At 43.8% G+C, this 26063-nt stretch overlaps 1 protein-coding gene across 8 annotated transcripts in view; it reads left to right on the forward strand.

The window, feature by feature from the left end:
* The window catches only part of PALM2AKAP2 (PALM2 and AKAP2 fusion), a 264450-nt gene extending 243739 nt beyond the window's left edge, over positions 1-20711 (forward strand). For all 8 annotated transcript variants that reach the window (XM_062017385.1, XM_062017392.1, XM_062017391.1 and 5 more), the window contains 2 exons: positions 7717-7895; positions 16948-20711. In XM_062017385.1, the coding sequence (XP_061873369.1) occupies positions 7717-7895; positions 16948-17040 (272 nt within the window). In that variant the 3' untranslated portion in view covers positions 17041-20711. The remainder of the gene's footprint in view (positions 1-7716; positions 7896-16947) is intronic.
* Positions 20712-26063: the final 5352 nt, after the last annotated feature.

Here is a 26063-nt window from a genome sequence, read left to right on the forward strand (position 1 = left end):
TGTTGCTGCTCAGACCAGCAGCAATATGTTTCGATTTCTGTTTTCAGATCTGTATTCTCGTCTTAATGAATTTTGTCTGGTTAAAAAAGATCTCCAGAGCTGTGAATTGCCATATATTGCAGTCGGTATTGTTCACGACTGAATTAAACAGGCATCACAAACAAAGTGCTTAATAGGTTCCGTAGAAGTCCTCCTCTGACTGATTAGCTTCTGGATCCTTGTAGTGACATTCGCAGCAGTTACAGCATCTCTCTGCTCCTTCTTGCAAAGGTAAAATCAAGCACTCGTGCCTTCTTAACATAAAAAAGGAATTTTTAATCGAAACAAAAAAACTACATGCCAGACTTATTTAAATGTCATGGGTTTTATAAGTCTAGACTTACGTATGCTTTGCAAGTACTTCAGTGATTGTTGTGAAGAAGTATTAGTTTTGCCCAGAGGACTGTTTCCACTGGTATAAAACTGAGCCAATGATGCTTCCAAATATTGTGCACGGTGACTCTTTTCTTTTAAAAGTCATAGCAGACTTGAGTAATAGATAATAATGGATTTAGTCCATTACCCAGTCTGATTATGAATTTGGACTGTTGTGCAGCACATAAATAGCTAAAACTTGGGTTTTTTCCTTCTGCAAAGGGGATAATTTTAGCTTCTTTTTCCTGCCAAAAAATATACCAGATGTTGATAATTTCTTTGAAGTACTATTGCTATTAGTCCTATAGAACAGCAGTTTTGATAGGTAGTCTCCATAAGCTGAGGTGTTTTGAGCAATGTCTGATGTGATGTGAGACAAGGTACTATAGACCTCAGCTAAGAGGACTTGTGTAAAGGTATGCTCGTGACTGTTTTCAGAAACAGCACCATCTATAGCTGCAAGTGCTCAAAATGAGGCTGGTAATGGTTGCTTTTTACTCACAAGTAATGTTGGAAAGGATGCTGACACTAATGCTTGTTTTTACGGAGCATCATTCTTATTTCTCTACACAGCAAGGCATTTACTTTGTGTCTGATGTTAAAATGTTTGTTGTAAATTACATTCCAGTGAGAATGATAAACTTATATTTATAATGAATCATTCCAGACAGTTCCCATTAAATGCCCAAATGCTGTATATTCAAGAAAGAAAATTAGGATCTATTAGCCAGTGACTCAAGCTACTGCAATTTGCAGCTGGTGACAAGGCAAAGAATTCATTTCCAAGAAAAGATGAATATTTGGCAATGCATAAAAGATGTCATTGGTCAAAAAAACCCACAATGAGCATTGCCAAAGTCATTCTTAAATCTTCAACTTCTGGTGCTTTCTAAAGAGTGAGTGTGTTCAGCAGGGCTCTCAGCTGGTGAAAATTAGCTCTGCACCTTTAGCATTACAGGGTGCGTACACTCAGGTGGTCTTAACCTCCTTGCCCCTTTAGCCAGCTGCGTTGAAGTTAAAGCTTGCAGGCTTACTTAAAAATAGGGAGAGGGGTTACTTTTGGAAGATTGTATCAACTTTCCTTTTATTTTTATATTTACAGCATCTTTTAAATATATTTACAACAACAGAGGCAAAAGATGGTTCAGAAGAGGAAACAAAATCTGTCTGTAAAGCTTCATTGTGGCTGTGAACCAGCCTTCACAGGTGTGATTTACAGAGCAGAAAAGAAAACCTACTTGTGGTAGGCACAGCAAGGAATATGATGTAGAACATGTCTGATCCTGTAATCTGAATATGGATACACATAGAAAAATAGTAGTAGTAGTAGTAATAATAATAATGAAACAGAGGTACTCAAGTCACCAAATTGCCTTTCTCAAAGAAAGAATCAGAGCTTGACATCAGGATACCTCAGCACAAAGGGATTAGGAGGTCAAGTCTACGTTTCAAAAATCTGTTGCTAAGCAGGGAAGTATAGACTTATCGGAACTCATTTGAGGCGGTACGCTAATTAACTTCATTAGCAATGGCCTGCCTATCAGGTTGTGTTTTGGTGATGGACTGGGCAAGGTAGCTTTGGTAGGAGTCCTGGTAGCTCCTGGCTATTTATTACTTCTGCTCCACATCACTGCTTTGGACCATCATTATGTGAATAACAGAAACACAAACAACCAAAAAGGACTACAGGGAACTGAACTCCTCATTTGACTGAAGTGTGGAAGACTAACACAACTCATGTGGGTGTATGTGTGAAATAACTGCTAATTACTTTAGAGAGCAAACAGGCTCTTTTTACCACCCTGACACACAACTTTCATACAACTGATGGTAACAGTAAACTTGGTGCCTGCCAACCACCCAGCACAAGCCAATGCAGTTCATAGTAATAAGCTTATGTACTGCTAACAAGTATCCTTTAAAGCTATTTGAGATGTTTTGAAGCAGCTTTTTAAGCTGTCTCAGATCACCAGAGCAAGACGAGGAGTTTCAGTGAATGATGACTGTGTTCTGTGCACACAGGATGAGGCCTTCTCCACACTTCTCCTGGAAAGGTGAAGGGAAGAATCTATATGAACCTCTGTCCCAAAAAGTTGCATTTCCTGCATGAAGAAACTCTAGAAAGGGGACGGGGGGTAAAAAGGGCATGAGCCTGGCTAAATGGGGTATCACAGAATCATCACAGATCCCAAAATATTTGTGGAGCTGTAATCAAATTTGAAAGTTTCCTGTGTTGCCTTGCTGCAGCACCTGCTGCACTGGCCTATGCGATGAGTAGCTGCATAGCAAGCCAGTGGGTTTTTCCTACAATGTGCAGGCAGTACACCATCCCTCCTGGGCAGGGCATCTGGGAGTCCTTGATAGTTTGTTTGAACAGGAAGCTGAATGTGTGACAGGAGACAATCCAGCATATGTTTGATGATATAAGTCCTATTTTCCTCTTATTAGGAATACTTAAATTATGAAGAACTTGTGTCTAAATTCCCATAGTGCCTGGCTCTAGTAATGTGTTCACTAGAGGAGATGTGAAAGTCATTGCATGAGAGGCTTGGCTCAGTGAAGGCTTTTCTGTTGGGGAGAAACCCTTTGTGAATATTTACTGATTCGTGACGAGCCATGGGGAAAAGCGTAACGTGGGAAGATGTGCCTGAGAGAAGCTCTCCTGAAGCTGCCACACGTGCCTTTTTGGTATTTATGGACAAAGCACTGCCAGGTGAGGCAGAAGACATGATGTGCTCCTTGCACTCATTTTCAGGCACTCGAACCTATCTGCACACACATATGGGAGGGCTGCCCTCCAAACAATTCTGTCATTCTCAGTTGATGAACTAGATGACAGAGTTTCAATGCCTGTCAAAAGCACGGGAGGAAGAATTGCACAAGTGATCAGGTACCTTTAAATTTTATGTGGTGAGGGACATGTGTATGCTTCTTTCTCCTCCTTGATTTCTGCTCTGAGTCACAGCTGTGGAGTGTAAGCCTCTATCAGAGGAGCCACTTCAGACCAAAAACCATTTTGCACTTTCATTAGTAATACCTACACTAAGGAAATTTCTCAAGTTCAGCTGTAGCCTGAAGATCCAGTAGCAAGAGAAGCAGAAACTTTGGGGAAATGTATTTTTTGTAAAACTTTCAATGCCCTGTATACATGCAAAGAATAAGGATCAGGTATAATGTATATGCATTAACCTCCTTTAAAGTGAGAATTTTGAGAAAGGCTAGAGCATCAATGAAGCCTTTGAGTTTATGGAAGATATTGTTACATTACCCCTTTGTAAGCACTGATATGAAAAAAGCAAAGTTCATTATTCTCTTGAAGGATTCCTCTGGAGTGCTCATCACTCAGCCCCTGAACACCTCTAGGAGTGCCTTAATAGCATAATAAGCCAGCTCATCTGTCTCATTCCCATCCTACTAGAGAATGTGTATGCAGTGAGATCTTCAGGAGGTTGTTTCTTCAATGTTTGCTTGTTCCACAGAATCCCAGAATCTTAAGGGTTGGAAGAGACATCAAAAGATCCATCTAGTCCAACCCCCCTGCCAGAGCAGGACCACCTAGAGTAGGTCACACAGGAACTCATCCAGGTGGGTGCTGAATGTCTCCAGTGACGAAGACTCGACAACCTGTGTGTTTGCATATTCATGTTGCTCAAATGTTCAAGAAGACCAATGAAGCCCGCCTTTCACTTGGAGTAGTAACGAGGCTCTGTGTTAGCAGAGGGACATTTTTTCACATACTTCAGTTTCCCTTTACTCCAGCAGAGACTAATCTCCTAAAACAGAATGTCTTGCTGAAATAACCTTGTTTTATATCTGCTGCACAGGTGCCTTAAAAATACCAACAGAATGTGTAAAATAGTTGCTGTTATTTGTGTGAAACCCTGTTCTTCCCATCTCCTTTGTAACTCAGTTAACACTATGTGATGGCACTTGGTACCTGCTGGTTACTTAGTGATGGCTCAGGCCCTTGTCCCAGGGCCTTCACGAAGTCACTCATTCTTGCTGATATTGCAGCAAATCAGCTAACCATCCTTCTGAATGCTTGCACCGAGTCCTTGGACAACTGTCAGGCTCCACAGGGTGGTTAAGTCACCATCGCAACCCCTCCTGCTCCCCAGAGCTGTGCAGAGATTTTGATGGGAAGAAACTAATTTCTCTGCAGCTCTTAGATGTCTTTCATTTTGCAGAGAAAAATAAAAATTTGTCATTCAATGTCTTTCAGCCATTGGACTGGGATGCTTCCCTGAGCTTTCTTTTTGCCTCCCCTGGGCTGAGAAATGGTGGTGTTCTCTGTAGGAGCACCTCCCACCTGTCTTAAATAGCATAAGAGACAGGAAAAGAAAAGAAATCAAATTCCAGGAGCTTCTTACTAGATCCCTGAAGCCAGAGAATGGAGGAGACCATCAACAGAACCGAAGCCACAGAACATCCTGAACCAGCCTCTACTAAGAATCATGTTAATGTGGGATTCTCTACTGAGAATGTTTTTTGGAGTCCTTTTGAAAGAGGAGAAAAATGTAAATCTGTAGGCAAAGATTAGGGATGCTATAGCCTGTATTCAGTTTCTTGCAACAGCTCTAAGGTCACCTCAGTGGACCACCTTTCCCTGGAGGGGAAGTCAGTGCTGGTAACTACTGTTAAGTTGCAAGTAGGACCAGGTTGCAGTTTTTGCTGTCACCCCACAAGTGTGACCCTGTTTCCGTATAAGTCAGAGCAGTTTCTTTATTAATTAGTTTGGATTTGGCCAAGGAACGTCAGCAGTATCTGTGTGCATCAGTTGTGGGCACAGGACTGTGGAAGTAGAAAATGCCTGTGATCATCGTGCTTCATCGTGCTTCTATGCTGGATGACTTTTTATGCATGAGAATAGAACCTTATGTGAATGAAAATCTGCTAGAGGACAATTTCTAACACAGTCTGAACTGGCAGAATAGGTCTGTGCTGGATTGGAGCTCTGCATCAAGTTCATGGAGCTTTTCTGTCATCATTCTGAGAGACCTGAAGCCTCAGACACCCCATCACCTAACCACAGTCTCTCTGATGGTTGTGCTGGTTACTTACCTTTCTAACACCACTGGCACTGATAGGATTTCTCTCTTCCACATGCCTACCTGTTTTCACATAATGTTAGGACTTTGAAAGAGGCACTTAACTGCTCTGTGAAAAGTACTTGAAACAGTGCTGTGAATTCCTGAATTTTTAGTGGAATTTGAACACGGCAAAAATGATCGTATAAGTGTAGCTTCTTGTAGATACAAATGAACAAACTACTGTTTTGCTGTGGGTGAAGCTCCTTACCACCTTGGCTTCTCTGTCTATGTAAAGGAAACTGAGACACCACTGTTCATGGTGACACTGCCCAGCACACACAGAACAGTTATGTGTTGCTGCTACAATATGGAAATTGATGGGACTTCCATCCAGGGAAGATGAATCTGCTTGGAAATATCCCCTTCCTAATATGCGGGTCTGCAAAGCCCATGATTTACATTTTTTTCCAGGGTAAGTGGAGTGGAAGGAGCTCTTTTCAGAGATGAAGCTTGCCTGTAGGTCTGTTGTGATGTGTCTGCAAAAAAAGCAAAAGCAGGGCAGGCATCGGAGAAGCATGATTCTTCCTGCATTCCTTGCATACATCCAAGACAGTTACTTACTAATGTGAAAATGAGGTAGTGCAGCAAGATATGAGACTCTTAATCAGGCCTTTTATTTGCAGCAGGAGTTTTTACCCACTGGTCCTAATGGTCTGTTCTTACACTCTCCTGCTGAACGGTCAAAGCTGTCACATATGGGTGCAACTGGGCAGCTCAGGACGTGCTATGGGCCTCTGCTTTGGCAGTGTATCTCCCAGCTGTCTGTGGAGCTGGTTTTGGGCTCATAGAAATTCCTCCTTCAGTCTCTGATTGGGTGATAAAAGGGGGATGAATTCCCAGCCTCATCCCTGCACTGGACAGCTAAAGCTAAGCTTGTAACGATAAACTGGTAATGTTGGGTTTTTCCATACTGGTCAGAAACAAAACAAGCCTGGCAAGGGGATTTCTTGTTAAAGACTTTTGCAGTGTCTACACAAGTTTCACTTCTCCCTTCAAGAATAAATCCTCTAATTCTTACAGGAGATTTCAAGGCTGCTCCCTAGTGGCTAATGCTGTCATGGTGCTTTTTGGAGCAGCAGCTAGGGTTTTCAGTTGGCTCATAAAAATCTGCACAATCCTTCTGATCACTTATTTATAAGGGTTTGGGGGGTGAGGTTTTTTTTATTTTTTTTTTTCTTTCCCATCATTGAACCATCTTATTTTTATGAGCTGATATGCTGTGGAAAAGGGAACCTGGTTTTGGTTCAACGTTGCTTTCTCCTGTCATAGCTGAAGACTCCCTGCATCATACACCCACACTATAACCTAACACCATCATCCTCCTTCTCCCCACCCAGACAAGGTTTGTGACTCACCCCAGATCTGCACCTGGTGATGAGAAACACAGGTTGTGCTCCCCATAGAAGCATGGGTTGTCCACTCTCTGAGCTCTACTGCAGTGCACTGAGTTGGGGTCTCTCCTTTACCCATCTCTTCAGCTGGGGAGACTTTGTCTAAAACAGGCTCCCCTGGGTGAAATGGGCTCAGTCACAGATCAATCTGAGTTCTCTCTGACTTTCCTCCCACCAGGAGACTGAAGAGGCCCGTCAGAAAAGGGGTGTTTTGTTCAGAGATCCCATCCTATTCTGCCACAGGTCTCCCTCCAGGAGCATCCTATGCAACTTGCAGGAAACAGCTGCAAGGGAAGAGTAGCACCAGGGACCAAACCAAACCCCTTCACACTTTCAAGGCAGATAAAAAGCACTGGAAGAAGAGAAAAAGCCAGCACTGCTGAACCAGATGCCATCTTTGGAAGTCTTGTGCGTGGTCTCTGGTGTACAGTGATGGCATTCTGTGCATTGTGTTGTCTGAGACAGACAAAAAATCACCTTGCAGTTTTCCAGAATCGTACTGACATTTGCAGATCGCTGATTGGGGTAATTCAGCCAGACGCTACTGTAAAGGGTAGCAGTGGGTTACAATTGTTCTGGTATCATTTGCTACTCTTCTAGATTACACCAACAGCTTTTGCAGTGTTTTTGGTGTAGTGGATTTCAGGAAGAGTGTTCTAAAAGCCCGTGACCATCCTGATATACCAGATTGTTTCACAGACCTCAGTCCAAACTGTTTATGCATTCAAACCCTACTGTAAATGCTTTCCAGCCATCATCTTTTGGAAACAATGTGTGAGTCCTCAGTTTAGAACAGGTTGTTCCTTTTCATATCATTGCAGGAAAGATAGAGAAGATTAAGCCTCCTCCATCCCCCACTACCGAAGGCCCCCTCTCGCAGTCCGACTCACCGCCTGAGGAACCTGTGGGAGCTCAGCGACCCAAGAACCTGATGCAGACCCTCATGGAGGATTATGAAACACACAAAACTAAGAGACGAGAAAGGATGGATGACAGCAGTGTAAGTGCACTTCTCACTTTTGGCTCTGGGATGGAGACCATAACTCATGAGAAACAATATTCAGACAGCAATATTTATGTCCCAACAATCTGCTCAGATCAACTCGCAAGTGTGCGAGTATTTTAACACATTATAAGGGTCAATGTATTGGAAATGGAAGGATGAAGGCTAGTGGAGAGGAAGAAGGAGTGTTAACTGCAAATATTAAAGGCAAATAAGATTAAATTTAATTTTAATTAAGTTAATTAATAATAAAAACAGTGGGTAGCTGCCCTGCAATTTCCAGACTCTTGTTAATTCACACATCACCAAGACCCTGCAATGGGTTATATTAGTGGCTTCTTGAATTTTGTGGATCAAGCATATATTCATGCTTGTGTTTGTAGATGCTCTTGTCCAGTGTGCTCAGAATCCAGTGTGAGTAACATGCAGAAAACCCCCTTTACAGAACTGGACTGGGAATGTCTCCAAAATTAGCTTGAGACTTTCAGTGGGCAACATGCTGCTTCCCGCTGTATTTGTTGTTTTTCTTCTACACAAACAGCTGGAATTTCAGTTTGTGAAATGAGTGTCTGCATTCCAGTCATTACTGTAGTAGAGTCACTTCTGTAGTAGAGAACACCCAGTTAAGGTGTTCTTTATTGGATGCAATAATAAGAGCTATGATTTTCATAGCTGGAAGTGCAACCATTGTACAACCTGTATTCCCAACAGCACACAGTGTTCCTTGCTCAGACTCATTATTACTGTGGACAATGAGTGCAAAAGGCAGTGAGATACAAAACTTAAATGGACACAGTGTTTGCTGAAACAGCCACAGTCCTCCAGGCACTTCCCAGAGATGTCAGAATTGTGACCCTAGCACCAAGGAGCTCCTGCTCCAAACAAACTACTTTCTGGTAACATTCATTAAAGCAGAATCTCCTTAGGTGCATGGGATTGAGGTTTGTAATGTGAATACTGTGCTAGTCTGGCAGCTTTTAGTTGTGACTGGTGGATATTGCACTCAAGTACAGGTACTTAAAATCAAGAGGAATGACTCAACACATGCAAACAGATTAATTTCCAGCACTCACCAGAAACTTTCTGGTCCCTTTTTCTACTGAAGTAATTGAAAAACAAGATCACATCACCCACCAGGCTCCTGCTGCCATGTTGGAAGCTATCTTGGGCACAGGAGCATGCATTCTTCTGGCAGCAGCATTCTGAGGCTGTGTCTTGGGAAAATGCTGCTCTCTGTTTTTTCCTCCCTCCTCAAGCACCCAGTGAGATAAGGTGTCTCTAAATGCTCCAGTGGTTGACTGTTTCTGGCATCTCCCTAGAGAGTCTCTTTCCCTGAAGGCTGATCAGGTGTTTGCAGGCGACATGTTGCACCCTCACATCCTTTTGCGGAAGCTGGGAGGAACTGATATTGTCTGATTGAAGAGGTGTGCTCTGGGTGCCAGACTGGCTGTTCACTGCTGCTAAGGCTGCCCGGGCACTGACTGCCCAAAAATGTGCTTGCCACAACAGTGGTCCTGGTCAGACAACTTGTGGGATGGATTTATGGGACAAATTATTGGTGCAGTGCATTTACAGAGCCCCATGCACACTGAAGCCCCACAGTGTTGTGGTTTGTTGTCATTTTTCTCTTCTCTAAGCCCATTGCACACAGCCAAACAAGATACACATTCTTGCTGCTGCCTACCCAAAATCCTGTTAGTGGCCAATATCCTGGCAGAGCCCAGGAGGAGCTTCCTTGGGCCTGCAGGAGTGGGGTTTTTTCTCTTCCCTGCCTTTTTCCACTCTTCTTTTGCAAACAGCTCCCACCATTGACAGGAGAAAGGTAATTCAAATAATAAATGCTGCGTTTGTACCACTGTTAGTGTGAGTTAATATTTTACATGCCAGGCTAAGCAATAATTATTTAAACAACAAGTAACCATGATTTGTAGGCAGGGGACATTTGACTGTATGCTCAGAAAACAAGATTTCTGTAACTTACGAAACAGAAGAGCACATCACTGGCCTGTTTGTAAAAGTGCATGAAATACAGCAGGAGAAGGACCATTGCTGACAACCAGGCAGGCAGCTGCCACTTGCAGCGTTAAGTCCTAAGAGCCAGACATGGCTCGGCGTTACTTGCTGTGAGTGAGGGGAAGCAGACATTTGCTGGGGTACCGAGAGCAGTCAGGGGGCCGTAGCACCTGAGGCTGCCGCAGGGGCAGCAGGCAGCACACGTGGTGTGCTGAATGGAATTGTGGAGAGGTTGGTTTGCTGTCCATGGAAACTCTCCTGCATATACCAAGCACACACTAAGAGTGCTGATGTATAGAGTTTTTATTTTGTTTCTGCCTCCGTGAGGATTCTGTTTCTGCCTACATGAGACACATCAAAAGGCAGGAGGGTGGTTTCGGTACAACATCTACCCTGTCTCATCACCACCTCCTGCTTTATGTCTGGCTTCAGTGGCTACAGTGTAGCTGCTCTGGCCAGGGCCTGCAGGTTTTGCCTTTCAGAAATAGAGAGGGCAAATCAAGCACATCTGCTTGTGGAAGAATATCTCTGCTCAGGCAAGGGGGCAGTTTCTTCCAAAGAGGATGTATTACATTAAGGTTTCACAGGTAAGAAAAAGAGAAAAAGCAGCAATGAGAAAACAGGTCAAGCACTGATGGTAAACAAGACTGAGACTGGCCAAGCAACGTCATTGAAAAACCACCAAACTGACTGATTTCTTTTTTCTTATGACACCAAGTTGCTTGAAATACTGAGACTGCCAGTTCTTGCAATTTCTTTATTTTGTTCTTGTTTCCTAGTTATAACATGCTTGTTCAATGTACTAATGCTGGTCTTTTCCCTTTCTACCAGTACACCTGTAAATTACTGTCTAGCAAGGTTACTTCTGAGGTACTTTTCAACCGCTTATTTATTTTTGCTGCTTCTTGCATGGTGATTCCAAGTGCATGTTGCTGCAGTTTGCATTTTCATACTGTGTGCCAGTGCTGTTTCATATCAAAACTGGGATGCAATTGTATGGGGCAGGGGGGAATATTGCCTTGTATCTCTCAGCAACAAATATTTGTGTGGCTGATTTTCTAACCCTTGGATTCCAGTTATGCTTTCTGATGTGGGGTTGCAATTAAAGGCCTGGGAGCTGTTGCTCAGGACTAGAGCATTCCTGAGCCATGAAACGAGAACTGCTCCAGAATCCCTGTTACTGTTCAGCTGACAAAGCTAAACCTGGAATCCGGGCATCCTCAGATGCTGAGTGAAACTGCTGTGCCTTTTCTTTGTCTCCTTTTGCAATATATTTAGCACTATCAAAGTCTCTAGTATTTTGAAAAGAATTGGAACACCAACCTTTTGTCTGTGGAAGAAGAGTATGATATCCAAGCATGCGACCTGAGTCTGGTGAATTTTGTGAACCTGTCCTTGTCCATGTGTGTCGTGATGTGATGGCTGATCGCACAGCTTAGCATCAGTCTTGGTCTCAGAGTGGAAAAAACCTTCTATTTTCATGCTATTTTCAATGACTTTTAGTATATTAGCAAGGTGATGACTTGCACAGTCTCTACCGCTAGAAAGTTGGACTCTGAAAAAGGCAAATAATTTTAGGAGCAGGGAGTTGACCTTTTTGCAACATTTGTTAGGAACAAGATGCTCAATGGTGGGAATATTTCAATTGCCTGTTATTTTCTGTGCAGATATATGTGTAAATCTGGGCTTCTCTAAGAGATACAGATTGTGGTAATGACTGATGTTCATTTGTCCAGCATCAGCATCTTTTCTTAAACATAAACCTTCCACTGTTTCCCTATTCCAGAGCGTAATTGGTCACATCACCTACCTCAAGACAAATGTGTGGACATTTTCTGTCCTGGAGAATAAAGCAAAGTCAAGTCTATGCCATTCCCTATTCATTAAATAATTTAATGTGGATTTTATCTCATTGATGCAAGCCACTGCTTGATCTTTGTGTAGAGTATTTGTAGTTAGTCAATGCAAGACAAGTGTGCTTTCAGAGACCTGTTTTAAACACAGGTAGGGCCTCTTCTGTGTGTTAATATCTGCGCAATAATCGTGAGTTACGACCTATGAACAGTAAGTGGTCCTCAGAGCATTTGGTGATGTGTGAGAGACAGAAACTCGGGTGTAGATTTTACATGCCCAGCTTTTGATTCTCTGCTGGTAAGGGCTATGTGTCTGTCTTGTAAAATGACAATGATGTAAGGAGTAATGTGTTGGAAATGAATGTGGATGGATGGAAGGGCTAAGGATGAAAAAAGGCTGTAGGACATAGGAATTCTGTATGCAGGTGAAAGTTAGCCATGGTGTTATGCCTCAGACAGAAGAAACCATTGGTTCTCACTGGAAGTCTTGAGCTGAAGACAGGGAGTTATTTCAAAAGGAACAGCAAGAATCAAGGCATAATGCCCTCCTGCTCTTTATGGGCCCCACAGCTGAGCTGTGTCTCCTGCTCACTATAGCCCTCCAGTAATAAGTAATCTGCTCCAGTGCAGGCAGGTGGCTCAGTTTTAACAGTTGTCGGCAGGGCTGGAGCTGACCTGACTGTGCTTGTGCCACCTGGAAACAGGGGCTTCCACTCAGTCAGCCTGGCAGCTCCACTTTGGGAAGCAGCAAACTCCTGGCAAGGTACAGGCGCTGCTCAAGGGAAGCTGTATGCCACAAACCACAGCCTGCTTCTTGAGGCTGATGTGGTTTTATCACCTCCAAGTTCTTACAGCCTGTGTTAAAAGCACATCTGTCTGCTGCTTTAAATAGAGTACAGATAACTGTGTGCCTGCACATCTCTGGGTTGTTTTTATCCTCGAAAACCTCTGCTATTGTCCTTACAGATATGCATACATTCAAATTTATGGGACATCACCCTGAGTTTACGTAAAATCAATCATGCTGTAGGAGATACTGCTGAAAGTTTTTCTGTCGCAAAATGTACTAGATTTGATGGCAAAAGGCACACAGTTTATCTTTTAATACCAACCAACAGCAGTATTAATACTGTTACTGTCTTGTTTCAGGTAAACATGTTTCTCTCTCACCTACCCACCTCCTTTCTGTGCCCACTAGAAGTCTGATGTGTTTAGGGAATAGCATTAAGTAGTACGGTAAAGAAAATACCTTTACACTGGAGAAATATATGTTCTTTGTCCCTCAGTATCAGCTTATCATTCCTGAGTGGAAACACTCAGGTCTGCAGAAGCAGGCAGCCTGTTTCCTGCTTTGTGCTTCTGTCTTGTTGTGCACAGTGTGCTCTGTGGAGGTGACTGTGTATTTCCCAGATGGTACAGGTAGGCTTTAGATACCCAGACCTCTGCATTTTCTCTTCTTGTTGCATTTAGTTCTTCCAGGTACAGATGGAAAGAATTAGTAAAATATTAAACTCCACAAAAATAATTTTCCTTCCACATGAGTTTTGCTGATACTGTTCAGTACAAATTAACCTGTACTGTATAGCAGTCAGGTTTGTTCAGTGGTGAGGATAAATATGCTTTGGGCTGATGTCTGTGTTTTGCTTTTTATCCTTTTGTTGACAATTGTGAGAGCACAATTGTTACATCTCTTGGAGGGAAACTCAGGACAGGTTAGTCAGAGTCTCTAGGAGAGAGAAATAAATTAGTCTTACACCTGATAGTGGTAGCTGTTCCAGTCTTTTATTTTTCTGAAGTCCTCAAAAATAAATGAAATCTTGCAGCAGTGAGACTCCAGAGATACAGCCACAAGATCCACACAGCAGTTTTTTGCAAAAAGAGGTGAAGAGTGTTTTTTACAGCCCTGCATGTGTTGGTTGGTACATTTGTCTTTCCCTCACACCTACTTCTGCTCTCCAAATTCTTCCTCATTTATTGCAGCCAGTCGTCAAATTGCCTCTGCCAAATAAAACATTTTGTATACCATTGATTTTTTTTTTTTCCCCTCACTGATGTGGCCTGGCCATTATGACATGGCCATCTTGGTTCTTCAGCCTGAGCTGGGGCGAACTGTCTGCTTTATGGTCATTCTGATTTTCAGTATACACCTTCAGCATACAGTTATGAGCCTGGCTGTTTTAGGATGCCCTGACCAGCCAAGCCTGGCCCTGCCTGGGTCACCCAGCGTGCACCCACTGATGGGACACAGGGCATCATCAGGGAGGACACATGAGATGCATTCAGGTAGCATTTTGTAACATGGAAGAATGCAGTGTGTAACAGACCCCCAAGACAGCCACACCACCAAAAGCGAAAAACTTTCCTTCCTTTGACCTGCTGTGGAGAGCCTCTAGGTGCCTGATATGTGATGGGTCTACAGATAGCCCTGATACTGCCAAGAATATTTTTTTTAATGGAGATTAGTTGCTGTTTTAGGCAAGCAGCTTCCTGGGTTGTGAATTCAATGCTCCATTGAGGAGTCCCAACTCTCCATTCAGTCATTCCAGTTGAATGCTATAATTACCCCATTGTTTCTTCCAGGGGGTGTAAAACTGACGCAGACTAGTAAAAATGAGAGTTATTTTAGGTCAAACACTCTTTTCAATAGAATGGAAGAATAATTCTGGAGTAGCTAATCAAAAGGACCTTTAACTTATTAGTATCTGCTCTAGAATTTAGATGGCTTGTTTATGAATACTGAGCCAGACATCAGTGCTTGTTTTCCTGCAAAGGCTAAGTCCACATTCCATGCCCTCATAATGTCTCAGATATAATTGTGGAAAGAGTTTTCCTTGGAGCAGCTAACAACATTTGAAGAAGCAGACATGCTTCTGGGCATGTGTGCAGACTAGGGATAAATGGAAGAAACCCTTCCGATCATTTAAGATAAAGGCAAGTTGAGTTTAAAGATCCTGGCTGTTGCAAGGCATCACCAGAGACCATGGATTCTGCAGACCTCATGTAAATATGCCACTACTCTCTCGACAGTGTCAGTTTTCATTTTGAATTTATGCTGAATTTACTGGTTTTTTAAATATACATTTCAACATACTGTGGGGAGAACAGTAGTTTTCTGTGGTTTGTTTAATCATCATCCCACAACTGGTCTTGATAGTCTCTCATCTAGCAGTATTTGACTGTTGGCATAAAAAAAAAAACACTGGGATTTTTTTCCCCTTCAATGCTAACCTTTTTCCTTTTCCTGAGAAGATAAGAAGATGATGCCCACATACCCAGTCCCAGTTTTGCTTCTCCATTGTTTAGTTTGGATTGTCTTTCCTTGGTTCGGAGACTCGGAATCCCAAACTTGTATTTTATAGCAGTGGTCCTCATCTCTGCAGCAAGAGTAGCTCCAGCACGCTGCTTACAGGCTCATGTCTCACAAGGCACTTTTTTACTGACTCAGATTTTTTTTTTCTCTTTGATGAATTGTTAGACTCATGAGCACATTTGCCCTCTACTGGGTAAAATAGAAACTGCTTAACTCTGCTCCCTTTTTCCTGTGATTGATCTGCAAAAAGAGGAGGCACGATTTGAGACAGAAATTCAGGGGAAAAAAAATCCCTCCAGTGGGCCTGGACCACCTCAGTAGCCCTGGTCAGTGCTAAGAAGCAGATGGAGTTTTAGCTCAAAGTCATCTCAGTTGGCTGATTTTACCTTCTGCTCTTTAGCCTGTTTCAAGTCATAGTGAAACCAAGAACAAATCCGGCAAAACCCTACCCTTCCTTCAGCTGCTGGATGGAGATCTGTGTCTTGGCATAAATGCAGTGTTCCCATGAGCAAAGTCAGAGCCTGTAATTTCAGCAGACAGTTCAGAGCTGATTTCCTGATACTGCCTGTACAACCCCTAGTACCTGTGTACGTTTCCAACCACAGCTTGTCACAAGCTGAAAGAAGGGTTTGTTTCTTTAAATGATTTCGGTTTATTCCAGACAAGTCTTTAATCCTCACTGCATCCAATTTTCTGCACAGAAGAATAAAATAATGTCGTCTTTTCTTGAAGGGATGCTGTCTGTTCTGCAGTCAAGAAGTGTGCAGAGCAGCTTGCAGGAAGCACTGGGGACCAGGGATGAGCAATCATATATTTTGGGGGGCGGGGAGGGCAAAGGGTTGACCGTTTTTTAACTAACCACTTAAACATTTCAAAAGTTCGTTTCTCCAGGAGCATTGGTTTAAAACACATGGAGGACAGTGGGTGCTCAAAGCTTTGTAGTTTGATCTTGGTCAGAAAATAACAGCCTCATGTGTTAGAAGGCCCCAGACCCCTTTATATCTCACTGCTGGGAGGAAGACCTCCTGCTGCCATGCATTATTTTCCCTGGAGTGCTTCACAATAACACCTTCTGTTTTCATCTGATTTTTTTCAACCTTGTTAATTCAGATATTAAAACTGCCTCTTACGCTTTTAGTTCATTGTTTATGTGTGCATATGTATAAGACCTACACAGTATGTGTGGTTTTCTGTGTGTGTGTGTGTGTGTGTGTGTGTGTAAAACATATTAATGTGTCAGGACCTACCTTGTACCAGATACAGGTCCTCCTTGTGTGAATCTCTTTTGCCATATGCACGGAGGGACTTCTCACTCCAGGAGCTCTTTGATCGCAGTGTGTAGGCTTTCTCTGTGGTGTAGCTGCAAGCCAGAGACCAGGAGAAGATGATGTTCGGGGAGGGCTGCCTAGTGCTGCCAAGCAGAGTCCTTTGCTGGAATAAGCAGCAAACTACTTTCCGCAGAGGCTGCACCCACAGCTCCAAGGCAGCCTCTGGGCAAAGGTGAGGAGTGGTTGCTGGGTCCTGGTATCAAAGGTGTGCAGCTGCCCATGAGGAGAGGACTGAGACCGTGTCCCCTGTCTGGAGAAGAGCAATGTGCAGTGTGGTTGGTAAGGGGCAGCCAGGGTTCCCCTGAAGCGAGCTGGATGCTGTTAGATAACTCCTACCACTTCTTTGCTCCTGTGGTGTGGCTTTGCTCTTGTGTGCCATCCCCCCACCCACCTTCACATCAGCAAGTGCTTCATCGCATGAGTCCTCCCAGTTTGCACGCAGTGCAGCACTGGGAGACCTGTGGGAAGGGCCCTGTGGGGCACCCTGACGTGGGGGCCGTGGGCTGCCAAGTGACTTGCTGCATTTTTCCCTTTCTCCCCGACAGGTGCTGGAGGCAACGAGGGTGAACCGCAGGAAGAGCGCTCTGGCACTGCGCTGGGAAGCTGGCATTTACGCCAACCGGGAGGAGGATGAGTAGCCAAGCCTTTGCAGTGCGAGGAGAGCAACCAGGCATGCCGAAACCAAAAAAAAGATAAAGGAAGAAAAAAAGAAAAAAACCCCAACAAAACAAAAAACCCCACCATGAAAGCAGAAGCATTTTAGTCCAATATTTATTAAATACACAACAAACTTGATGCACATAGACACGGAAATGATCCAGTTCCTGGCAATCCTAAAGCAACAGGAAAAGCCCACCTAGAAAATAACCCCTTCTTCCTTCCATTCCCCCTCTGAAATAATGCAATTAGGAGGGTGCAGGGGGTGGGAGCCCTCGTGGAGGCACAAGGGGACAGTTGTCCCCATGGACTGGAGAGGCTGCAGGCATGTGGCAGGAGGTCGGCGTGGAGGAGCCTGCGGCCAGGGCTTATGCTGGTGCTTCCTGCTGACTGAAATGACAGCCCTGCCTCACCCCTGGGACCACCATCCCCCCAGAAGCTCCTGCCGTTGGAACCCTCCTGCCGTTCCTTCACCTCCCGCAGCCGCTGCACCCAGACCATCGGTGTCACTTCGGCACACTCCTATCCAGCCACAACACACAACGATACTGCCCTCTGTTGCTATTGCGTTGAGGGGATTGAAGGGTCAGGTTTGGGATTGGGGTGGGGGTGGGTTCTGCTCCCCTCTCTAGTAATTTATCTGTTGAAAAGGAAAAGAAAAAAGCAAACAGGGAGGCAATTATTGCAAACGTACAATCCAGTAGACTCAGCAAAACAGCCCTTGTGTTGCAAACACAAGCCATCATCACCATTTAGGAGTGGAGTAGATGGGGATGAGAGCTAAGCCAAATGGATTACCTTAGCTTTAGGATCCTATATGCTTGCAATATCACCTGAACTCCGGGTTCTCAGAGCATATTTACCTAACAAATTTCTAAATAGAAAATCTGTATTTAGTGGGTGACAACTATTTTTTGATGGCAGGGAGGGAAAAGAGTGGCACATGTAAAGTCTATGAAGATGGATAATTTCAAGTAAAAAGGTAGTGGGAAAGGGATACAAAGAAAAGACATTTAATTTTTAAATGAGGCAATAATTGAACTAAGCCAGACTCTGGCCTAGAAAGAGGTATGAAATAAAGAAGAAAGGTAGTTATGTCTTCAACTATATATTTATACAACAAAAAGCCTTTGAAGTAGAGTGCTTTGTGGAAGTCTTCACGTTTCCAGGCAACAACAAAAAAAGCTACAGGGCATAATGAGCTGGAAGGAGTGAGCAAGGAACAGCAGACAAGGGAAAAAAACCATTCTTTTTGCCGTTCAGCTGGTGTTTTCAGTGCTACAAGCAAACCATAGAGCCTTTAGTCATTGTTTAGGCTTGGGATCAGCAGTGAAGGGTTTGCGTGGATCTGTGTGTGAGCGTGTGTATGTGTGCGGGAGTGAGCGCCAGGCTGGCATACCACAGCGCGTATGGCAGTGCATGTTCTGACTGTTTCTCCAGAGCTGTTTACCAGCTGTAGGGGTGAGTGCTAACTTCTTCTTCTTTTTTTTTTTTTTTTTTCTGAAAGGGGATATAAAAACAAGGCACTGAGTTAATGCAGTATTTGTGATATTAAAATTTGACCCAACATGGTATTTGCATGAGTCACAATTGCAAAGTATTGACCAGTTTTGTAAGCTGACAATTAGGAAAAGAAATGTGGTATTTATTCTTGTGCTTTGTATTTGTATGTAGTATAGAGGCTGCAGGTTTACTCTTTCTTTCATGCAAGCAATACAGTAGGAATATTTTAGAACTGGGAACCATAATTTCTGGACTAGAAACCGACAAGTTTGGGAGGTGACAGAAAAAAAAAAAGACACCGAGCTTTTTTCTATATAAAATACTCTCTCTTTTTTATAAACAAACAATTATTATTTTCACATCTTTTTAAAAAAAACATCAGCCAGGATGCTGGTCCTCCCTTAAGCCTTTCATTGGTTTCATGACCTGCTGTGCTCTTTTATCCTGAAATAGTGAGCTTATTTAAAATGAGTACCAATACTGTGAACGTTCTTCTGGTGCTTTTCTTAAACAAACACAGAGCTTGCAACCAAATTGTTTCCCCTCTACCTTCAGTTCCTCCAGCATGCGATTTCTATCCCTGTACACTCTCATTTTGAGGCTTATTTTCAGGAAACTGTAGCAAATACAATTATATATACTCTTTAACTCGGTTCTGACAGTTCTCTCCTGAAGTGCTATTGAACAGAAGAAAACCCTGCTGAATAGAGTATTCACTGTGATATAAGGGCACCAAGTTTATCTCAAGGATGCTCTCTAAACCCAGGTGCATGGGGAGGCACTGTGCCTGTCAAGAAGTTACCTGCCTAATCTATGTGTACCTGCTTCTCTAGGAGGGTTGGACTAGGTGATCTCTAAAGGTCCCTTCCAACCCTACCATTCTATCATTCTGTGATTCTAATGAAGTGGACTTGTTTTTGAGTCATGGCTATCGACGGTGAACTGAGGTTGACATTAACATCAAAATGCTGGAAAAGCCACAAGGCCACCACAGGCGGTGTGAGGTCACCCATCATGCAGCTGCATATGTCAGTGCTTCACACGTGTACCAAGAGGAGTCCTGCGTCCCTCATGCCCTTGGGGACAGCAGAAGTGAGGCTGGGAAAACAAGGCTTCCTGAGCAGAGGAGACAGTCCCTGTTCCCAGACCATAGTGAAATGGTCTTGCACCCCAACAATACTTTTCTGTGTTTCCCCCAATGTTTGCTCCCTGAAACTGGGACTCCCAGGAGCAGCCTTCCCCAGGAACCCACATCTTTATTTTCTTTAACCTGAAGCCTTGTTTTTCTCCCTGTTCCCTCAGTGAAAGCCAGTGACATCGATCACCTGTCTTAAGACATGTCTTCTTGCTTTGCCACATCCTCCCCTACTGTCACAATGAGGCCTCAGTCTTCAAAGTGAAAATGAAATTGTTCCTCCAGAAAGAGGCTGTGATGGTGGGGAGAGACCACGCTCCAGAAGCGTTCACTTTCAGCCTCTGCAACAAAAGCATTTGCATGTATTGGTCCAGGACAGCCAAACTTTCCACTCCACAGTTTTTCTCTTCCAGAAATTATGGACACTCGTAGTCAGCAGCACAGATTCAGTGCTGTAGTAACACGAGTACAATGCAGTTTACTTGCCTCTCTTATTTCATTTGCATGCTACCAAGCTTAGATGTTTATAAGTATATGCCAGTAATACATATCTATCTATATATGACTATATCAAATGCAACAAAAAAGAGCACTATTGCAGAGTTAACTTTGTCTCCACAGAAGAAACACTTAGATCCTTTCCCGTGGCAAAGACTGGTTTTAATGAAACTATGTATTGAGAAATAGTTAAGCATTAGCATTTGTGATTATAATCAGTTTTGGGTTACAGTGCAGGTTTTCTGAACAATTTGTTTTAAAAGCTGCCAGTTTGGGCTTCATCTTGCGCTGTGCTGATATTATCTGAAGGAAAATACAGTAGCATTGACATGTTGGGCAACCAAAAGGCGGCATCCTTGTCGTGACTTATCAACCAGTTTCAACAATACCTGGCTTTCTGTATGTTAACCACTTAAGTGTTATCCTGCTTCTGTTTTATAGTGACTGTGAGGCCTACAATGCAAGTATATAATTATTTTCTCATTAAAACAGAAACCTGTGTTGTGTTTCTATAAAGCTCCCTGTTTTTTCACATCCCTGCAGGAAGATGTACCCCTGCACACAGCATGTGGCTGGAGGAGAGTGGCTCATGTCCCACCTCCCAAGGCAGCCAGTTGGTCTCTCCCCCAGGTCTGGACTCTACTTCGTTGACAGGACAGAGAGATCTCCTTCTCTCCACTGTGGTGTCAGTGGTAGATATAAGGGCATCCCTGAGTATTTCTTCCCATTAACATGCTTGTGGGGGGTTGCAGAGGCCAGTTCTTCTTCGTGATGAATTGCACGAGCTTTCATATCTTGCTTCCTTCGCACCTGCAGGACCCCCTGCACAGCAAAGCACCTCATTTCAGCTGGTCATCCTTTTCTCATGTGTCCACCTCCAGCAGCCAGCCCGTTGCTCCAGCATTGCTCTCTCACCCTGCTCTTTCATGGTCAGCTAGGCCAGGAGAGACCCCATCTCTCAGCCCTGCCAGGAAGTCTGCAAGAACTGGAAGGTGCCAGATCACTGGGTGCATGGCAGCTACTTGGGGCCAGGGACTTGCTGGTAACAGGCCAGGTTCATACCAACCTCTGCCCCTCCCTGTGCCAGGAATAGTCAGACATTTCATGATAACCCTTCTCCAGAGCAGGGAGGAGGAGTGAGGAGGAAGACGCGAGTGATTCTGGTGGGCATTAGCTAGGGAACACATGCAGCAATGCAGTCTGCGACCTCTGCAACACAAGGAGCCTTTCCTCTCCCTTGTGCATACAATATCAGAAATGCCTACAGAGAAAAGTCAGATGCAGATTTCCTTTCCAGCTAGTAAGCACTGCTAGAAGTCAGAAAATGGGTGAGAAAACAAGCCCAAAAGTGTATCCACCAATCCTGGTGTCTACATCTATGAAGAAAAAGAGATTATTGTCTTGAACACACAAGAGACTTTCTGTCTGCCTTGCTGTGTTCTGTGCTAAGAGGAAAAGCATACTGGACTTAGTGGCACACCATGCAAAAGGCAACTCCTTGTAGGCCTCTGCTCTGGATTTCATGAGCGTTAAAAGTGGAAATTGGACATTTGCAGCATTTAGACATTGCAAAACTAAGGCGGTGACACCAGTGGGTGGCAGCAGCTCAGGAATTTCTGCAATGCATTCTGCTGTTACCAGCTGTTGATATTTGTTTAATAATACAGGCTTAGGACATCTAAAATCCCTGTCACACCACTGCATCACTACAGTGGCATGCACCAAGCCTTAGGGTATTTTTACAGAGCAGTTAAGATCTATGAAAGAGACATTTTATCCATCATTTCTGGCATAGCCTTACATAAATTTAAGGGCTGGAAGAGAGCCAGTTTATCCTGCATGCTTGTCCCACTATTTATCCCATATAAATATGCCACTACTTATCACATATCAGTAGAAATGGAATCTAAAAGAACCATTTTATCCTTCATTTCTGGTTTAGTCCATATAAGGTCAGGCTGTTGAATCTCTAATAGTTATAGGTGACTTTAAGAGGCCACAGCACAGTGGGAAAGCAAATGGAGAGGCAAAGGATCTCCTTTGCAAAGGTAGGTTTGATCAAACTGCTTTAAAAGGGGGGAGAGCACTCCATACAGTGTTTCCAGTTGTGAGTAGGAACAGGAGATTAAAAAACACAAACTCTGTGGTGTACAGAAGCTGTAGCAGGAGAGGGGCTGAGCAAGGCCATAAATATTAGCGTGGATGTTAGCACTACAGATGACTTAAAAAAAAAAAAAAGGTTAATTTTAAAGATGACTGTGAAAAAGTAAAACCAACAAACAAACAAAAAAACCCAATCAGCAGCAGAAAAGCTCCAAATGTCATCCAATAGCTGATAGCTCTGGCTGAGCCTTGATTAACTGGCAACCTAACACACTGCTTTATCAATGAGGTCTCCAGGAATAAAACTTTTACAGTATGCACTAAATGCGTGTCAGTGTGAAAGCTGCTACTGAGTCCCAGGCACGTGTCATCTTTACAGCAAGTTCAGGGCGATGTGCCACCAGGAGCCTTATTCCAATGTAGAATGTGGCAGTAGCAGCAAGAAAAATCAAACCTCCCAGAATCAGCAAAGGATCAGGAAAAGAGCCATGGCACATCTCACGAGCTTCCCAGGGTAAGAGTAGGGAGGATGGGGACCCCAGAAAGTGCTGTTGTGCTTAGCAGATGGACACCCAGTGCTATGGGCATGCCTCCTATTCACGAGCTCCTGGGGTGCACCAGACCTCACAGTCTACCCTCGGTGGGAGCAATTGCAAGCAGGAAGCTTGGTGCAGGAGGCTTGGTGCAGGGCTGTCTGCGCATAGAAAACACCACACAGGGGGCCATGGTGCACTGAACTCTTGCTGTGAGGACTGTTGCTGGCTGGGAAGGTGTATGCACCACAAGCAGGGAGAGCAGAAGGCTGAGAATACTTCAAAAGTATGCAAGTAAACCAGTCATTAGAAAGGAGGGACAAGCTCAAGTCTCGGTGAAGCATCATCTCCATGGAGAGAGGTGGAGTTTCCTGATACACAATGGAGATTGACTTGCCAGGCAGCTTTGTCACCCCTGCTTTGCATGGAGGACGCAGAAACTATTACAGCACTACTTAATTGGAGTGAAAGATGAAAGATGCTAAAGTAGGGTGCTTACACACTGACTGGTAAGTCTTGCTAGCTTGTAAGAGTGTGGTTTTGGGGCACAGCACCAGTCGAAGGTGGATGCAGACTTTTACAGTATTACACTGTTGCACTCCCTGCCATCTCCTTGCCCTCTGCTGTTCCCTTCTGGTTTCCGTGTAATGCTATCTGCACCCAAAACATGACTGTTTTCAGGCAGCAAGACTAGATGTCTCCCATGGCTGTGGGTATCTCATCCTGCTTCCACTGGGCCTCACAGAGTGAAGACCAAGTCGCCAACCACAGGTCCCTGACTGATCACCAGTGCAAGGCCCCATCAGCCTCCAGTCAGGTTTCCTACCAGGCTGGCTTCCTCTCCTCAGGTATTTAACTGGATTTACATTTCTTTGCCAAAACACTCCATGGAAGACAGATAAACCAAGACGCATGAGATAAACCTTAAAGGACCAGATCCAAATGTGCTGGCAGGAACAGGGAGAGAGGGGGATAAGTAATGCAGGTCAGGGTGGAGTGGTATAAGGGATGGAAAATGGAAAGATAAATGGGGGAAAATCCTGCTGGCAGGAATCTTTTCATGGAGGGAGCCATTTCTGAAGCCAGATGAAAGCAGACAACATCTGAGCAGGAATGGAAGCTATATGGCAAAAAAGCATATTTACCCAAGCTCTCTTGAAACCAGAACAAAAGAAGTCTGCCAGGTGAGACCCATGCTGCCAGGTTTGGGCTGTGGTGGCTCAGGACAAGATTCAGCTCAGCTGTCCTTCTTGGCCACTGCTTGCAGAGTCGGTTGTCAGCAGAAGAGGGTCAGGAAATAGCTGAATGATATCATTGCTCATGAGCCCCATAATTTATTGACATGAAACTCTTTTTTAGTTTATAAATTAAAAGACAGGTCAATAGAGTCTGACTGAGCTTCAGGGGATGTTTGCAAGGAATTGATTATCACAATGCCATAGTACTAAAGGATCAAAATAGTATTTCAGTGCCTGAAAGGGCTCTCTTTTTGAAATCTTAATCTTTTATTCCCTTCTTGTATGGAAGTATTAAATGAGTGTGGTTATAAATGTCAGAAAGGTCATTCTCTGAGGTTACTTCTTAGGCATCTGCCTGGTTGGCCTTAGGCTGCCCTGGCTGTGTGTCCTTGCAGAGAGTGCCTAAAAGCTCATGGCCAGACATGACTTCTTAGCCAGCAATATCTCATAATGGCATCTTGGAGGAGACATCCAACACAAAACACTGAAGGCATTGCACTGACCCTTGGAAAGTGGGAGTGTGGCAATGAGAGCAGTACAGGCTGGGGGTCAAACTGCTGAAGAGCAGCTCTGCAGAGAGAGACCTGGGAGTCCTGGTTGATAATAAACTGAACATGAGCCAGGAATGAGCCCTCATGGCCAAGAAGGTCTATGGCATCCTGGGATGCATCAAGAAGAGTGTGGCCAGCAGGTCAAGGGAGGTTCTGCTTCCCCTCTGCCCTGGTGAGGCCTCATCTGGAGTCCTGTGTCCAGTTCTGGGCTCCTCAGCTCAAGAGGGACAGAGAACTTCTGGAGAGAGTCTGAGATTTAAAGAAATATTTTACCTTGAATCCTCTCCTCAAAATCCTCTTCTCTGCCTCACACAAGGCAGAGCCTGTATATTTAAGCATTTGCGGTGCTTTTGATTGTTTCCACCTCTCACCCTAGAAAATGGAGTGGCTCCATCCTTTTTCTCTCCACTGTCCTGATGTCCTCTGTCAGCTGCTCTTCTTACCTCCATGGAGATGCAGGCTTATGGAGAGATAGTTATTACCTCTAATTGTACCTGATTAGAGGCCAAGTTACGTAGCAAAGCTCCTACCACAGCCCATAAAAATTAGTGCTTCTCTTTCCCGTGTTCTTCCCTTCTTTCCCTTCTCACTCCACAAGGATTTTCCACTCTTATTCTGTCACATTAGCCTTTCCAATAGTCTTGCTCTGTTTCACATCCACACAATACACAGTTCCTCTCCAATCTTACAAATTCCAAGCTGAATTTACTCACAACTTTTCTCAAGCTTACTACTGTTTAAATCTGCTTGGTAGACTTTTGTGTACTCATTCACCTTTGCCAAGCCTCTACACCTACATCAAAAAAAAAAAAAAGCAAGAAAGAAAATGTGAATCAGACAACCAAAATTATTTCTAAACAGCTTTAGGGGGCACTCGAGAAGAGGAGGTCAGTTTTTATTTTTGAACAGTTTTTAAAGGTTTTGACTGTAGTTCATTCAGTAGTGAAATTTTCTAAGTCAGGGTTTTGCTATTGTTATTTCATTTTTCCAGACTGGCCACTTTTGCTTTATTTAACATAGAGCTACTGAAGCTGCAGTTCTAGGACAATTTATTCCATCCCATTTCTCAAATCCATTGCTGCCTCTGCATTCTTGAACTTTGAAATGCTTCAGTGTCAAACCCATATATGCTGACAACGGTTTTTAAAATACATGAATACTAATGAAAAGGAGGATGCACACCCACACACACAAAATCATTTAGCACTTGGGATTATCTTGGGCTTATCTAAGAACTGCAGCAGGATTTGTTCTGTGGTCCAGCTGATCAGGCAGACACTAGGTACCACAAGAAGCTCTTTTTCCTGCTTCTGTGGAGAGGTTTAATGTTAAGGCATACAGTTAGCTGTCAGCACTATTAATCACCTAAATTCCTTAAGGTAAAGAAAAAAGAAGCCAACTCAGCAAAAAAGCGTGTGTCTGGGATGTTGGATTTCTTCTTTC

The sequence above is a fragment of the Colius striatus genome, chromosome Z, assembly GCF_028858725.1.
Source record: "Colius striatus isolate bColStr4 chromosome Z, bColStr4.1.hap1, whole genome shotgun sequence".
Taxonomy (NCBI): Eukaryota; Metazoa; Chordata; class Aves; order Coliiformes; family Coliidae; genus Colius; species Colius striatus.